The sequence below is a fragment of the Ipomoea nil genome, unplaced genomic scaffold, assembly GCF_001879475.1.
Source record: "Ipomoea nil cultivar Tokyo-kokei standard unplaced genomic scaffold, Asagao_1.1 scaffold2921, whole genome shotgun sequence".
NCBI lineage: Eukaryota > Viridiplantae > Streptophyta > Magnoliopsida > Solanales > Convolvulaceae > Ipomoea > Ipomoea nil.
Window position 1 is genome coordinate 3,345,157 of NW_017619349.1, and position 13,939 is coordinate 3,359,095.

Genomic DNA, 13,939 nt, shown 5'->3' on the forward strand with positions numbered 1-13,939 from the left:
CTACTAATAAGATATAAGCTCTGTTTTGTAATGTTTCCAAAATAAGCTCTTATTTTAAAATAAGAGCTTAAAATAATATTCTTAACTTTTTTTTCTATTTGTCGTTATTATTTTAAAAAATAACATCCTCTACCAAATATAATTAATTTTTTTTTCTGTTTTCCTTTATCCACAATTTTCATCCCAATATTAATCAAATCATCAAAATTAATCAAACCAACTAAAACTTAATTATCAGCTATTTCCTAGACACCGCATCGTACGTATAAACTCTTGGGACTAGCTGTGTGTTAAGGCAGTGTCTGTCACTTGCAGTTTGTTTTTCTCTATCTTCTTGTTTTCCAGATCAATATTATGCTACAACCACTGCACGCTCGTCTATATATATATATTTTTTAAAAACTAAAAAAAAAAAAAAAAGAATGCATGATTGTCACCACAGAGTCTCTAGTGAAGTGAGAATTGAGAAGTGGTGAGGCATGCGGCGGCAGGCGGCAGCGCATGCAGTCCGCCACCCACTAAGATGAAGGATCAGTGGCGACATACATACATACATACATTATACATACATGAAGGAAGGAAGGCTTCATTTCCATTATTTTTACAGGCTACGAATTGAAACAGTCCTCCATGTTTCTCTAGTAGCTAGCTAGGCTGGTCATCATTGTTGCATTGGAGTATTCAACGATGAAAACGTACACATCACCACTGCCATCTCGAGAACTAAACCTCCTTTTCATCCTTCCAAAATGCCTCATGTTTACCCACCAATATATATATATATATATATATTTCATGTACGAATAATCTAATGTCAATGTTTATTTTTAAATAAGTATTTCAAAATATATCATTATATAGTAAATTTTATGCATGGATAATTAAAATTTGAATTTGTTTATTTAAATCGGTAATTCAAAATATATGAACACTAGATAAAATAAATTGATAAATAAATGTTATTAAAACACTGCTAGCCTAAATATTTAGTCTAAAAACTATAGTCTAAATAAATACTACTTTTGGTTTGAATTTTTCTAAATCTTTATAATTCTCTGTTGGATAGCATTGCCATTGTCTTCATCTTTGGTACCTGTTCACCTTTTTTTTTTTTTTAATTAATAGTGTGTCATGCGCAATTGTGTTGTTGGTGGTAACATAGAGGGAAGTGTCATGCAATGAGATTATAGTGTCGGAAGTTGTGGATTTACTTTGTATATATGACTATGATGTTAGTTGTACTATAAACTCTTGATTTTGCAAGTGTTTGTTGATATTTGGCAGTGATAATTTTATCCACTACATGTTTCATGTATTGTGATATGTGTGTCGTAGATTCTCATGTGAAAATATTGAACAAAATATTAATATTTATTATATTTGTAGAAGGTTAATGACTAGTACTTCTTGTTCTAGTTTCATAACTTGTTTACTTAATAATAATAACAATGACTTTGCAAGTAATTCGAATACTGATGCCGCAATGTATCCAGTTTTATAAACAATTTTCACATCCATTTTACAACTGTTCATTTTGAAGTTCATATTTTTCGAATTAGTATGAGTGAGTTTACTACTTGATTTTGTGTGTGTGTGTGTGTGTGTGTGTTTTTTTTTTTTTTTTTTTTTTTTTTTTTTTTTTTTTTTTTTTTGTAAATTTGTTTTGTTGAAATGATACTAACCTTTGAGTACCCACTGCTGTCTTTTCACTACATTGCATGTAGTTAAATAGTTTGTCATTTTGTGCATAAATCTTTTTTAGACAATGACTACATCATATATACTAAGTATTTTTATTGTCAATGTTGATGCTGATTATGCATTTAATCTAAACATGTTGAGTCTAGAAAATGAAATGGAATGAATTGTAAATTTATATTAGTTCTAATATATTTAAAGGATGCACAATAAGTATTTTACAATATCATCCACTTCAATGAAGTCATTGATTTTTTTTATTTTCATTCGCTATTTGAAACGAATTGTTTTGAGAGTTTTTCAATCACAACTATTGTCAATAGATAATGATGATAAATAATTCAAAATATATGTTTACAATAGATATTGTTATAATGCTATAGTAAAAATTAACTTACAAATTTCTTTAGAAGTTTTCATGCATTGATAAAATTATGAGAATGATGTGTAAACTTGTTCAATTGGAGCCAATGATGTGTTAAAACTTTGTTAATTCTTTGGACAATGGTCTTACGTTTAGAGTTCATGTGTAGTTGTATTTCTGATCAACAACTTTGTAGTTAGGTCGCGCATGTATGACAATGATATATGAATAATTTTGTCCGAAAAAAATAACAGTACAATATTTGTAAAGTAATATACAATTGTATCATTATAGAAATACTGACAAAAATATTAATACTATAATGACTTAAATCATTCTTAATAATGTAAAAACATAATTGAAATATTGAGTCTTGTTATAAATAATCAAAAGAAGATTAATTAAACGAAATATAAAAGAAATTTGCTTAACACATGATATTCTAAAACACAATTTATGGAATAATGTTAGTAAATAAATTGGAAAGGATGATGATGGAGGAATGGAGGATCCCAAGGGGAATGTAAAGTGCTAAGAGAAAGACAAACAAATACATAGAAAAGAGAGCTATAGAATGAGTGCCTTGGAAGGGTCTTCTAATATATAATTTTACAATTAAAAATAGTATATTATTTAAAATTTTAAAAATAATTATATTACTCACTAGCTACACTAAACCAACCATGCACTTATATTAAACAATTCCACTTAAATTACTCTAAAAAATAATTAATATTTTTTGGGTAAAAAATGAACTGAGAATGAGTCAGTCCGCGTGCGGTTCCCCTTTGCGCATGATCCTATAGAACTCAACTGCTTCAGAACACAATAAAAAAACATGATCATTTATTTATTAATTTAATTTAATTTATTAATAAACAATAATTATAATTATTTTAATATTAATACATATACCCTTTTAGTAATACTTGAAACAGTGTTTCTGCTGTTCCCATTACCAAAAGTTGATGCCATTGGCTTCTGTTTCTTGGACTGCTAATTTATGGTCATTTGCGAAGCACAATGAGAGGAGTATGCGACTATGTGTTAGCCAGCCTTTTGCATGCTTGCATTTTAATATAGGCTCTTGTGTTGATGTATCTGAATTTTTGTGCATAATTTTAGGTAGTCCATCTGTATAGGTATTAAATGACAATGAATATAACTATGCATACTATTTTTTGTTCACAAAAGAAATTTTTTTCTCATATGTGGACCCTCACATCCCTACACAGAATAGTAGAGAGGTAAATCACAATAAGAGTTTTTTGCACTTTTAGTCCCACGACTATAATGGCACTGGCAGAATTGATCCACGACTTTTGAACCTTGCAATTTTAGTCCACGACTATTGATTTTTTTGCAAAAATGGTCCTTCCGGCCACTTTTTCGTCAAAATTTCACCGGAAAAAAAAAATTCTCCATTTTTAGCCGGGTTAAAATTGACATTTTACTTATCTAAAAAAATTGATATTTGACTACATTTACTGGGCTACATACTGCTGCCCCAGGCGGCGGAGTTCCTGGAGCAGGCAGGGCTGTCAGTAAGCGGCGGAGCGGCCGTGGCGTTCCCCGGGCTAGTTGGGTTATCCAACAGCAGCATTGGAGTGGTACATGTATTCCGCCGCCTGGGGCAGCAGTATGTAGCCCAGTAAATGTAGTTAAATATCAATTTTTTGAGATAAGTAAAATGTCAATTTTAACCCGGCTAAAAATAGAGAATTTTTTTTTCCGGTAAAATTTTGACGGAAAAGTGGCCGGAAGGACCATTTTTACAAAAAATCAATAGTCGTGGACTAAAATTGCAAAGTTCAAAAGTCGTGGATCAATTCTACCAGTGTCACTATAGTCGTGGGACTAAAAGTGCAAAAAACTCATCACAATAATTCAACGACTAATTAGGCAATGGAGGACTAGTGTACCTGTTGACACGATTAGAATTGTGAAATTATGTTAGCTAAATAAATGTATGTATAAAAATTTATGTGCAAATATCATTTTTTCTCTTTTATATATATATATATATATATATATATATATATATATATATATATATTGATTTATTTATTTGTCGAAGTAATGATTACAGTCAAATAATTATACTATATAGAATTGGTGCAACAATAAAATTGCAGTTTAATTATTTCATAAATATATTATAACTAAATGCAATGAATTATAGCAACTCTAACAATCAATAGAACTACAAGCTAAGCCTAAAACTAATGACTATTGTTAAATAATTACAGAATTTTGGGTTGGTGTTATAATAAAATTAAAGAAAAATGTTTAGCAATAAAAATGTTTAAAAAATTTAGAAAGTCTATTCAACGCTCTATCCTTGCTCTTTTTCTCCTTTCTAGACTTTTTGTTTGTTTGAGACCAACACAATTTCTCGTATTGACATTTGCCGAAAGTACTTCTATGAGTAGACATTGGATATGCTGCACAAAAATGTATGATGTATGATGTATCATGACTCTAGTACTTTTGCTAATTCTAGCCTTAGTTAGATGATAAAACATCTATTGAAAGACCTTAACACATGAATGTAATGTTTTATTGTTGACTTAAGCTTTTGAGAAAATTGAGATATGTCGATGAAGGTGATGATATTTGTTGCTTTGGTCTATCGATCATGAAGGCAAGATCTACTGAAATCCTTAAACAAAATATCTACGTACTGAATGAGGTCTGACGATATTATTATATATATATGTCAATTATAATACTCCATCTATATGGTCTGTCCGTTAAGATCTTCTAATTATAAGATTTTGATGAGACTAAGTCCTATTTTTTGTCTTTACAATATGCTATCAAATCAAAGATTACAATTTACAAGGTAAATTTTAGAGAATTTACGTCGTTAAATTACACAAGTTAATATTATCAAATTCTATCCGAAAATAATTCCAAACAATAAGAGTAGAATATTTGAAGTCAAAGTAATTAGTAATTACCTCTTCCCAATCCCGTGAATAATATCTATAGTTAAATTCATTCTTCCAAAAGGCTGAACCCCAACCCTAAGGGCCCCTACACCCCGACCCAACAGAGCATTTGGGAAGATGTAAATTATGGTAACTCAACTGAACATGAACCACACTATAGTAAATTCATATATGTATAGATCGGCGTGTATATATAATGTATATAGAACTATAGAATTTAAGAATTATGAAAAACTGTTATCTAAAGTAGTGATATACAATTATTTCAAGTATAAAACTCTATATATATTGTATGCAGAATTACATCTTTCTACCTAGTTCACTGAGCCTATTTGATGGCTAATTTAATTATGTTGTTCTCTCTTGATTACCACAAATGTAATTAACAAGCTACGTTGTAATGCTTGTTAGACGTGATGTTTTTCCAATGTTTAGCACTCCTTTCATATAGGGAAAAGAGATGGTAAAAAGTGAAAGCAGATATATATTGACATTTGACTTGGTCAGTTATGAAAAATTTAAATTGATTTATTTTCATATAGTTTTTTGTCGGTTAACATTATAATGTGAGTTTTATCTAGTACACACCCTTGAACAGTGACGGTTAGTTTCCATGTCATTTTAAAAAATGGTAATAATAATAATAATAATAATAATAATAATAATAATAATAATAATAATAATAATAATAAAGTGAGTCAAAGCACGTTGAAAACGGAATAGCATGCATGATCAATATTATTAAGGATGGTGGATGGTAATTATAGATGTGTTATTTTGCAGGGTAAATTTTCAACAACAATTTATACTTCCACTCATTGTAAATTTGCGTGGTTAAAAATTTGGGGTATACTATTATACCAAAGTAACTATAATTAAACGATTTCATATTCAACTTTTTACCCTTTCAAATATACCCATAAAAATTTGTATTTTTAAAATTAAATTCTTCTCAAATTAAAAATTACCCACACTGATTGCTTAGTACGTAATTAGTCGGTATCTTATTAAATAAGAGGTCACAAATTTGACCCCTGGCTACACCTCCTTAAGATATTTTGGACCTTAGCTCAATAAGAACCTTAATTATATTCATTCTTCTTAGGCTAAAACTTCGCAAATAAAATGGGTCCCAGGCTCCATAACCTCATCAACTATATATTCATTAGTCAAACAAATTCTTCCTTATTTGTTTATTTTTTTTTATAAATTTTAATTTAAATTTTTTGTTTAATAGTATTTTAATGTAATTTTTAAATATATAAATTTTAAATATTAATGCTAAACAAAATATTACTCAAAATCAAATTGTAAATAACGTGAGTCAAGTCTTGTTAATTGAACTAAATACATAAAATCAGATGGAGGAGATAATGAGCAATTCAGTGAAAATTATTATACTTAAAAGTTAAGTTTCTAATAACCATTTTAAATTTTTCAAAGAAATAACAATTTATAAAATAATCATCATTAGAAAAAAATTCTAACAAGTAGTATTTGAGATAATAAAAGCTTGACGTTATTTCACGCTTATATCAACGATTATTTAGGCAAATTATATTATGCACCGCGGTCGATTATGTACCGCGCGTCTTTTTTTTTTTTTAAATGAAAATTAACAGTGTTTATTTCCGCCGTTTCGCACCCTTTTGCAAAAAGTAACTCTGTTATTCAGTGTCATTTTGTATACACTGCAGTTTCAGTTGAACACAACTACAGTTTCATTTCGATATAACTATAGTTTCATTCGATATTTATAGACTCAAATATGTGAAAATGTTATTTTATTTTATTTTATATACACTATAGTTTCATTAAAACACAACTACATGATCATTTTGATATAATTACAGCTTCATTGTACAATATACACTCAAATATGTGAAATGTATTCAGTTTCAGTTTATATACACTGCAGTTTCATTTCACTATAACTACAGTATCATTTTGATATAACTGCAGTGTCGGTTTGGATATACTGTAGTGTCAGTTGGTGTTTAATATACCAAACAAACGGACTCCGTTAACTCTAACGGCGGGCCGTTTCTTTACTTAAAGAAACGGCGTCGTTTTTGACCGCGGTGCACATGCACCACGGTCTATAATATAACGACTGGATTAATTATTATTGGGCCAAAGCTCTATTCATGACTACCTCCTTATTAATGGGCCAAAGCTCTATTCAATGCTACAATTTTGGGCCTCACCAAATAGAAATGGATTTTTTAGCCCAAATATTTTCTACCTTTTGTAATGAGGGCCTGTTCCCGAAATTTCAAAGTTGATCCAGACTGATTAGTAAGCAAAAGTCCATTAACTTTTTAAATTACTATTTTGCCCCTATTTCAGGAAATAGCAAAATGATTTCGAACGAATTAATTATATTGGAAAAAAAAACTCAAATATGCCCTTAAATTTTATACGAAAAGTCAATTAAACACTTGAACTTTTAAAATGTATAATTAAGTCCATTAACATGCTATTTTCGTGTAATGAAGCTCCAAAACCAGTCAATGTCGGTAATAGCAGGTTACTAGGGCGGGAAGGGGTACTCTCGTCCCCATCCCCATTCCCGACGAGAAATTACATACATTTCCTGATTTTTTTTTTTCAAATGGGGACGGGGCAATTTGCCATCCCTACTGCCTACTTCAAAAAGAACATGAAAAAAGATTATTTTCAAAAGAGTTTTACTATGCAAACTCCCGAATTTTATTCAATTAGTTATACTATTTAATGTGGTAAACATGGATGGGACATTTTCATTGTGTGAGTTCACGACAAGTTATTTATATCAAAATTTTGAGAGTAAGAAGTAAAAGTTGGGAGTAAATTTAGAAATATATGTAATATTTTCCTTTTCAAAAAAATTTGAATAGAAATAGGAAATTTTGAATGTTCTATCGAGGACAGAGAGTACCCTTAGCTTCCTCGTAGCACAAACTTGCATTACTATTGTTGGATAGAGGCCAGTAAGGGCCAAGTCCAGCACTATATGCTCAGAGAGATAATTCAGTTGGTAAAGGACGAATTCCAGTAGTATGTCTCTTGAAAATGTGTGACGATAGATATCATATAAGAAAATAAAATTGCGCGTTCATTACTAGCTATAGATTTTGACGTAATGGTAAACATTAGATCTTAAAAAGTGGTATCAGAGTCCGCCAGTCAGGTTACAATCCCAGTAAGAGCCATTAAGACTGGTTGGTGTTAAGATGATGATTGTTTTGTGTGACAGTATAAAGAAATAAAGATGTATCTTTGCTACGTTTGATTCTAACAACTATATTTAATTTGCTAAATTGAGTTATTCTTACTAACTTTTGCTCACTTTAGTTCTTCAACCTATTTTTTTTTTTTTTTTTCCTCTCTTGAATGTTTCTTTTGACTTAGAGCCGTTAGAGGTGAAGTAGCTAGCGTAGGGGTTGGCTTTTCTGCAACCTTTCGTGGATGCCATCATCACCATCATGCATGGTATAATGTCTTTTCCTTCAGTCCATTGGGAATAGAATGTTTTCTCTTCAGTTTTTTGGTGTCATTCTGGTGGAACAATGGCAAAGTAATTTTGTACATCTATCTATCTTAGGGTTTTTTGTTTAATAGAAAAATAGTTTTTTCAATATTCCTCATCAGTTGTGATTGTATCACTGACCACTCTTTGAAGGGCCAGCGTAATGGTAAGCTGCAGGCTTGATTCTGACAATCTATGATGAGTTTGTATGTTCTCTACCTGGTTGTTGACATTTCTAATCGTTGAAGTATAATAATTAAAGTTTTCTATTCTTAAGAAAAATGGACTATAATAATTAAAGTTTTCTATTCTTAAGAAAAATGGACTATTCGAGTATAAAAAATGACACCCCTCCTAATGTGTAGTACATAGTTTTTCTTTTGTTCCTCAAAAGCAACATACTCTTCATCACTGTGCTTTGCTCCCCACACTTTCTTCCTCAACATTTGGCCATAATCCCAACTCTTTGGAATCTTTATACCTACATATCTTATACCTTTATCTGCGCTGCCTTTCCCTTTCTTTTGGTTTTAGGGTATAACATCTCGAACGAATTTCTAATATATGAAATAACATTTCGTTAGGAAAAAAGTGTATGAAATAACATTTCGTTAGGAAAAAAGTGTGGGGAAATGACAGAGCAGACATCAATGGACTTGGATTTACTTCTTTATCACTATTCATTGCTGGAAATTTTGGAATTTTCGACCACCGGAAAGTGATCTTAAATCAAGTCGAAAGCAAAAAGTGGTCGGAAATAGCAACAAAGGTTTTTCCGGATACCAAAAGTGGTTGGAACAAGACTTTCGACTTGATTTAAGATCACTTTCATGTGGTCAGAAATTTCATAATTTCCAGCAGTTTTCTATTATTATTATTATTATTATTATTATTATTATTATTATTATATTAAAAAAAATTGTATTCGATTCAATTCGGTCTTTTACCGAACCGTTCAATATACAAGAATCTATTATCATTCGGTTGTTCGGTATATTACCGAACTAGTTCGAGAAAATCAAACTAAATTGCCACCCCTAAGCAAAGCCATGGTCTACTTTTTAAGAACATTCGCCAGATGTCAATACGAGATATATGAAATATCTATTAAGAATTGAAAAAGAATTATTGGACACATTTCTCATGACTCCTCACTTCTAGATATGTTCAAAAGGATTGCAAAGTTACTTTTAGGGACAAACCAATGCTTTTCACCTAAAAGGTACTAGGTGAAGTCCAAAGGTTAATGACATGCAACCAAACAAATGAGGATATGGCAATTTTTGGTCCTACCATCACAGAGGGTGCTAACAAATAGATTCGACGCGATTTCAATTTTCGACTCCTCAACTCTATAAACAGGACCCCTCATGAAACTTATAATGAGAGGTTAAAAGTTTGGAAATGAGCAAAAGTTGAAAGCTATTTTAAGCAATTTGAGCTTCAAAGATTCATGTAATTAAATTTTGTCGTCCTACAGTGTCTTTATGACAAAAACCATCTCTTTGTTCATCAAAGGTTGAAGATTTTCTCTTAATATAATGTGACTTAATTGGTGGACGACCCTTGGAGTTGAAGATCAGACCGTGCAGAATATACAATTTGTTGTAGAAAGTTATTCTAGAGATTGTCAAAAATGGGAAGGAAGTAATCTAGCAGGCTAGGTTTGCAATTAGTGTGAAAGACTACTTATCACTTGTATTTGTATTAAACCTCCATGTCTTAGAAGAGGAGTGGTAGGGAGTTTCAAAATCACTATAAAAATACTATCTCATTTCCCTCTCTATTTATTTTAATGCTCGAATGAATTCAAACACAAACACACTATTTCATATATTGCAAAGCATTCAAACAAGCTACAAACAAAACTAATAATAAGGATAATAACCAATGCATCACAAAGTTTAAACCGAACATATATAATAATTAATAATTAAATATATTTAGTCTTCCATCTTTCATCTATTTTATCATACATTTGTGTATTTATAAAAAAGAAAAACTCCAAATTACATAAGAAAGAGGTTGTTCAAGTTGATGTAAATATGCAGTGTATAATATATATATATATATATATATATATATATATATATATAGGGAGTGGAGCTCAAATCAAGAAGTAGATAGTAGAAGTACAATATAATTAAAGAGGCCAAGATGTTTGAAACTGAGGTGGAAATCCTCCATACCCTTCAGCCATAGCTTTTCCCATCCCTTGAGCTTCATAAAGATTTGCCCCCTACAACAAACATCAACCACAATCACACTTCCATCATGATTTAGGGGAATAGTTGGTATATATACAATGTATTTGAGGTAGGGTTGTGACCCGGTGTGAGTCTGTGATAGCGTCGGCAATACATAGGTTATTGAAATTTTAAGTGAGATATGTCATGATTTAAATTTCAGAATCGTTTTAAGCAAGATTTTATGAATCTAAAATATACAATTCAATTCGTTGGTTCCGGTTTTAGAATTCATTATAAATTTTAAATAATTTGTTACTTGTATTCTCAACTAATAATATAATATGTGTATAGATTGAAACACATAATATAAATTATTATTCTCTGTCCCATTTTTCTGTTCTATATACTATTTATTGGTCAATCTAACTCTTTATTTTTTTTATAACATTTTTTTAATGCTTTTAAGTTTGATTTTTTATGTTTAATAGTACTTTTAATGTAGTTTATATATATATATATATATATATATATATATATATATATATATATATATATACATATACATTTTATAAATTAAGACTAATTTAAATATTGCCAAAAAATGATCGAATTGTAAATAATTTCAGTCAAGTTTGGTTAACAAAAACCAGGCACAAAAAATTGGAAGGGTAGAATATGATTTTGCATTAAAGATGAAAAATACATAGCTAACTTCTATTACTTAGTTTTTAAATTAATTAATTTATTTATTTATTTATTTATTTATTTATTTATTTATTTTTGCTTTAGGATGGGAAAGAAAGAAGGTGCACCTGTGCCATGTCCACTGCATCCACATCTGATGAGTTGAAATCATAGAATAAGCTTGCTACTGAGAGTTTCATGGAAAGAAACTATAAAATAATTAAGAAATAAATTAGTAAGTACTACTAAAAAACAAAAAAGAATTTAAATGAATTGAAAATACATTAAAACAAAAAAAAAAAAAAAAAAAAAAAGGCATACATACATCAATTTGATTTTGCAATGATCTGATATAGTTGATTATTACATCCAGCATCACAGCCATTCCCATTGTCTGCAACCATTTTTAACATATTTATGTAACCGAGTCAGTAGTGCTAAAAAAATAAAATTTTGAACAAAAAAAAAAAAAAAAAAAAAAAGAGGACAAAATTAAGAAGGGCTTTAATTACCTTATAACATCCTGGGACCAAACCTTGTAAGCATTTGAGCTTTTCATTAATTTTCTCTCTTCGTTGCTAGATCATCAGATCACCCAAAAAAAAATCAATGAAAATTCTTAAAGCTACCATGAAATACTACTTTACCTTATCCCATTCTCCCATACTAGGTTAAAATTTTTGCTTCTCAATGCTCAATTTACACAAACTTTTACCACTTTTTTTGAAAATAACTTTTACCACTTTTTAGTACACATTTCATTAAATTCTTAGGTTTAAACATGTACTATAGTTTCAAAAAGTGAATTACCATACCTAAAACATTAGAGGTGGGAAGATACCAAGAACAAAGGAGAATCATAATGATGTGCGTATATTATAAGTCGATCGAGATCAGTAATAAGTTACAATTATGTTATAAATAACAGATCTGATCGAGTTCGAATCAAATATACATAAACACATGCATATAGATATATACAAAGCTTATATATGTAATATAATGAATTAATGAATGAAATAACTTACCCTTTCAGCCAAACTATGACTGTCAGTAGCTTGCCCTCTCTTGGCTCTCACATGAACAACTTCTTTAGGCTTCCCATCACCTTCTCCAATATCATTGTTCCTCTTTCTCTTTTTCCTACCACAATTCTATCACAATAATATAATTATTTAATCTTGTTCCCTTATTATATAGGTGAAATATATAACTTCATTATTTTTACATGTATCTCAAACATTATTCTAAATATAATATTGTCTTATATGTTAATTCTAAGCCACTTATTACTTAGTTTGCCTAAATCCTTTCATGATCTTTAAGTAAATTCAACTTTATTATGGATTATCATGATATGTTATCATAATCAATTAAAAATATGTAAAATGCCACATATATTATTTATTATATAATATATGAAAGATCCATGCATGATAAGCCATAAATTGGCTTAGTGGTGCACCTCATTTGATCTTAATTTGCATGGATCTTAAGCGATTGAGATGAAAATCGCTCATAATTGAAGTTTTTTTTTTTTTTTTTTTTTTTTTTGGCAAGGACGATTGGGCAAAGGCCTGAACGGGCAAGGAAAGAGACAATTTACAAGTGAAAATGAGCACAAAAACGAAAGCATAAGGGCACGAGGCAAGTCAAGGAGCAAAATCGGAGCTTAGGAGAAGGTTAGGGGATGCCTAGGGTCCAGTAAACTGCAAACTTATGAAAGATTGCATTGTAATTACTACATGATTGCACTGTAACTGCGAACTTATGAAAGATTACACTGTTATGGATCTATCTATATATATTGTATTTAGATGATACTTTTTCACTAACCTTGATAGGATAAGCCTGAGGGCTTAGTACTGTTATGGATCTATCTATATATATTGTATTTAGATGATACTTTTTCACTAACCTTGATAGGATAAGCCTGACGGCCAACTAAGCCCTCGGGTTCTGACAGCGGGTTGATGTTGTCGGTGGTGCAGCCATGGCTGGTGGCTCCAGCTTCCATGGAGAAGAACTGAGGAGATGAATCATCAGGTGCAGGATGATGATGATGATGGTGGTGGTGATCATCATAACTAGGGATTTGGATTTCATTGTTGAAAGTCATCATGGTGAGCTGAAGAGCACTCTGGTGATTTTCTTGATGATCAAATCCATCATTTGAGAATCTCATGATCCCATGTTGATCGTTGGAGTAATTAAGGTTGTCTGGGAGAGGGGTGTTCAAGTTGAGGAAATCTCCAATATTGAACTCTGCCATGGAAATTAATTATAGGATTCTTGCATTGTGGATGCTTTTTTGTATATATACATATAATATATAGTGTGTGAAAATAAATAAATATATATGATGTGACAGGTTATGGGACCTGAAAGAGATTGCACTACAAGGGTCTTGGTTGGTTCCCATAAATGTTTAGGTACTGCTATTTTTTTTTTAATTATTATATCAAATTTTATATATTATCGTATGAGACTTTATTTATTTAATTTGTATTAGGGTTGACTAATTCATAGAGATGGAATG

The 13,939-nt window shown here is 30.3% G+C and overlaps 1 protein-coding gene across 1 annotated transcript; it reads right to left on the reverse strand.

Moving 5' to 3' along the window:
* Positions 1-10,589: 10,589 nt before the first annotated feature.
* Positions 10,590-13,702, reverse strand: LOC109160866 (transcription factor bHLH75-like). The gene is made up of 6 exons (XM_019309113.1): positions 13,319-13,702; positions 12,429-12,554; positions 11,913-11,978; positions 11,726-11,794; positions 11,529-11,609; positions 10,590-10,766 (listed from the first exon to the last, which is right to left on the reverse strand). Exons 1-6 carry the CDS (start codon positions 13,670-13,672, stop codon positions 10,671-10,673), a joined length of 792 nt encoding a protein of 263 aa, XP_019164658.1. The 5' UTR covers positions 13,673-13,702; the 3' UTR covers positions 10,590-10,670.
* Between the last annotated feature and the right edge of the window lie 237 nt (positions 13,703-13,939).